Genomic DNA, 4,472 nt, shown 5'->3' on the forward strand with positions numbered 1-4,472 from the left:
CCTCTATAAATGCCCTTTGCCTCCTAGATCTTCCCTCTATTTTCTTTTACTTTCCTCTTGTCCCATTATCATGTTCAGCCTTCATTTGGGTTTCCGTAATTCCTCTAGGTTATATTGCCTTTGATCAAGTCCTACCAGGCCTCCTACACCCTCCTTGCCATCGATTTTGGATCACTTGTTATTCCCTTGTCCCTGGGTTTAACACCCACTTCTGGGCTGTTAACGTTAAGATCAGTATTTCCAAGCCACCAGCTGCTCCATGAGAATAACCCAGCGCTTTCTACTCCCATCAAGAGTTACAGTCTCAGCAACTCACAAGAATAGTTCTATCCTGTCCTACGGGGCCTCTACAAGTCAGCATTGTCCCATCCTACCGGGTCACTATAAGTCCGCATGGGCTTGATGGCAGTGAGAAAGTTGGTCTTCACGGGATTGCTATCATCCAAGATCATGTTTCTTTTGAGGAGGGATGGGGGCCTATGGGAGGTTTCTGTTGTCGTTGACCAAGTTCTAGATGTTATTCATCTGAAGCGATGCACCTATTTGTGTGGCTTTTTGAGTCTGTGTTTATTTCACAGTATTGCAAACATATCTTGAAACTTTTTTAATGGTGCTGAGCTTCTCTTGACTGCAGTTGGTGAGATCTGACCCTGGCCCTTTCTCCCCATAGGTCTCAGCCCCACAGAGCTGCCCTTTGATTGCCTGGAGAAGACCAGCCGGATGCTCAGCTCCACGTACAACTCGGAGAAGGCTGTGGTGAAAACGTGGCGCCACCTGGCCGAGAGCTTTGGACTAAAGAGGGATGAGATCGGGGGCATGACGGACGGCATGCAGCTCTTTGACCGGATCAGCACCGCGGGTTACAGCATCCCGGAGCTGCTCACGAAACTGGTGCAGATCGAGCGGCTGGATGCCGTCGAGTCCCTGTGTGCAGACGTTCTGGAGTGGGCAGGGGTCGTGCCCCCTGCACCGCCACAACCAGCCACATCCTGAGGGACATGACTCTGAACTGTCCTTCCTTGGGGTGAGCCAAGGGACCTAAGCAAGGGCTCTGGAGCTGCTGCGAGTGGCGACAACAGACTGCTGAGAATCAAGGTTGCTTCTGAAATGTCACCAGGAGGGTATGCCCAGGCGGTTCCAAAGAGCAAGAGGAAAGGAGGCCTGACATCCGAGCAAACCGAAGATAAAGGATTCAGGCTGGGCTATTCCCAGCCACTCACCTGTACCTCATCAGGTAGAATGGATATCTGTTTGTCTAACCAGCCATTAATTCATTCTACACACCTTGCGGAGTAAGACGCCAATGAACCAAGGTGACTGGGGTGAAGAATCTGGACCCAGCCTTTAAGGAGTTTACCATCTTGTGGGCGACATAAGACATGCCTGCAAAACTGAATGAGCGGGTGGCTAAGAAAATGTAGTAAATGTTTTAGGGGAAGGAGATGGCTTTCCCCTGGGGTAAGAAAGAAGGACTTCCTCATGCAGGATGGGCTTGAAAGTTTTGGCAGCTGATGACAAAATGCAGACACTCCATCCCAGGTGTGGTTCCAGGTTCAGTATAAGGCTGCTAAGTGCCTACGTGGCTTCCTTAGGATAACTTTACCTGTCCTTGAGATCATTCTTATTTCCCAACACCCTCCCCCCACCTCCCACGGGTAACGGAAGAGCTCACTCTGTGGCCTGCATCTTGCCGTCGGTACGCAAGCATGTGTTTCTCCATCAAGTAGACCTGCCTTCCTCACTCCTTCTTAGTCAGCCGTGACTAAGGGGGGCGGCAGTGCCCAAGGACAGAAGCAGCTGACGGCACAATGTGCCAGACTCCGCTCTGCTTCCAGCAGCAATACGTTGTCAACTCTGCTTAGAAAGGGAAATGACAACTTCCTAAGGGTTCAGCCACACCTCATTCTAGATTCCATGCATATCTAAGACTTATTATGGCTGAGCCTGATCTCATAGGGGTTTCTCACTCCAGGTCTTCTGAGCCAGTCATGGGCAGTGGTGCCTGCAAGTGCTATGCAGAGAGCCCTGGGCTTAGGGACCAGAGACGGAGGTTCTCCGTGTGCCAATTCTCTCTTCCTCTGTAGGCCTCAGTTTCTCTTTTACAGATGAGAGGTTTGGATTGGCCAGGCTCTAAGGCCCTCCCAACTGTGGTGGTCTGTGATTTTAGAATCGGGAAGTAAGGATCCAGAGAGTACAAGGGGGCGTGGGGATGCAGAAACGCACCATCTGGAGGCCCTGCTGGAAGTGAACATCTTGAGACCAGCCAAGCAAATTGGGGCTAAAAAGAGAAAAGCTCCGATTTGGGGCTTTCTCAGGAAGGGTGACGATCTGGCATATGATTGAGAGCTACAGTGAATAAGCAGCCATTGTTCTTGGCAGATTCTTTTCTTTCTCCTGGAACTGCCAAGAGCTCGAGAACCAGAGGCGTAATCTCACCAGTGGGTTCATTTCAAGTTCACTGCTGAGCTCTTTTAGAGACAGGTCTTACTGAAGTTGTTACCAAATTAAAATAAATCCCCTAAAAAAAGTTTAATGAAACAAATCCCGACTTAGAAAGTGATGGTTTGGTTGGGTTTGAAGTTAGAGGTCACGTGACTGAGTAAATGCTTCGGAGGGGACAGATCAGTCACATGATTAAAGCCAACAAGCAATTTCCCACTGATCGATGTAGAACATACTGTGATCGGATCATAATTAGGCTCTGAATATTTAATGTCATCATTGACTTCATTTGCTGCTGTTTTTCAGAACCTCTCTGATACATACTGAGAGCTAAAACTCTGTGGCAAACCTAATTATCTTTTTAAGTCCTCTCCGAAATCCTACGGTGCTCCTTCCTCCCGCTTTGTGATAATGGTGAGAGTCTCGCTCTTAATCAGACTGCAAAGATCCTATGTGGTGAACACGTCATTGCAGGGGAACAGCTTGCACCTTCCTTGGAACAATGTTTCCCGTGAAGGAGGAAGGGTGGCTGTTCTCCAGAATGGGTGGTTTCACCTAGTTTCATGCTATCGATATGGTGGGACCAGGGTCAGCCAACATCAGACCACGTTTCATTAATGAAGCTGCCAGGTAGCGAGTTAGTCCCTAGATTGCTACACATCCCTTTGCCCTTGTCTCACTTAGAAATCCATCCAGGAAAAGTTGCATTGATGGAGCTGTACATGATGGAATCTATGATGATGTGACGGACCAAGGCAGGGGCTCCACCTGTTATTTTGAATGGACCAAAAACAGCAACATAAACAACAACCTGCTGCCACGGAGTCGATTCTGACTCAAAGCTTTCCTTAAAGTATAGAGAGATCGAAGCGTTTCTGAGGCCTTCGTGGAAGCAGACTGCCTCATCTTTCTCCCACAGAACAGCCAGCTGGTGGATCTGAACTGCCAACCTCTTTTATATGAAGACCGTCAATTACTGTGCTAAACTTAAACATATTTCAAAAACCCCAGGCTACGTCTGTGGCCCTTAACCAGTGAAGTCTTAATTGTCAATATTTTTGTCTAATTCTGTATATTTAACTTATTATATTCTACAATATCAATAAACAAATTAAGAGAACATCTCAAGAATATGTAGCATGAGCTCTTTTGAAGAGGGGAATGAGTGAGTGAAGAACACGCCAATGGCTTTATTTCTGGGTTATTAGACTTTGTATTGGGATCAGCCAGATATGAATCACCTAAACTGCTATGTCCTGGACCACGCAGTCAACAAAGGCAAACGCTACAAGGTTGTTAAGTGCCAATGAGTCAGCTCCCACTCATAGCAAGTCTTTGTACAACAGAACAAAACACTGCCTAATTCTTTCTGCACCATCCTCACAATTGTGCGTCAGTTTGAGCCCATTGTTGCAGCCACTGTGCCAATCCATCTCGGTGAGGGCCTTCCTCTTTCTCACTGCCCCTCTATGTTTCCAAGCATGATGTCCTTCTCCAGGAGATGGTCCATCCTGATAACAAGCCCAAAGCACATCCTTGCTTCTAAGGAGCATTCCAGCTGTACTTTTTCCAAGATAGATTTGTTTGGGTTTTTGTTTGTTTTATCAATTCATGGTACTTTCAGTATTCTTTGCCAGCACATAATTCAAATGCATCAATTCTTCCACGGTCTTCCTTATGCGATGTCCAACTTTCACATGCAAATGAGGCCATTGAAAATACCATGGCTTGGGTCAGGCACACCTTAGTCCTCAAAGTCACATCCTGGCTTTTCAGCACTTTAAAGAGATCTTGTCCAGCAAATTTACCCAAATGCAAGGCATCATTTTATCTCTTAACTGCTGCCTCCATGAGTGTTGACTGGACCCATCCAAGCAAAATGAAATTCTTGACAACTTCAATCTTTTTCTCCATTTTTCATGATGTTTCCTACCAGTACAATTGCGAGCAGTTTTGTTTTCTCTACATGGAGTTGTAATCCAAATCTAAGGCTGCAATTCTTGATCTTCATCAACAAGTGTTTTAAGTCC

The 4,472-nt window shown here is 46.8% G+C and overlaps 1 protein-coding gene across 1 annotated transcript in view; it reads left to right on the forward strand.

The window, feature by feature from the left end:
- The window catches only part of EDAR (ectodysplasin A receptor), a 41,214-nt gene extending 40,221 nt beyond the window's left edge, over nt 1-993 (forward strand). Inside the window, exon 10 of the mRNA XM_004704430.1 lies at nt 671-993. Within this exon, the coding sequence (XP_004704487.1) occupies nt 671-993 (323 nt within the window). The remainder of the gene's footprint in view (nt 1-670) is intronic.
- Nucleotides 994-4,472: the final 3,479 nt, after the last annotated feature.

The sequence above is a fragment of the Echinops telfairi genome, unplaced genomic scaffold, assembly GCF_000313985.2.
Source record: "Echinops telfairi isolate 266 unplaced genomic scaffold, ASM31398v2 ScPeMD7_7467;HRSCAF=8505_1, whole genome shotgun sequence".
NCBI classification, from domain to species: domain Eukaryota; kingdom Metazoa; phylum Chordata; class Mammalia; order Afrosoricida; family Tenrecidae; genus Echinops; species Echinops telfairi.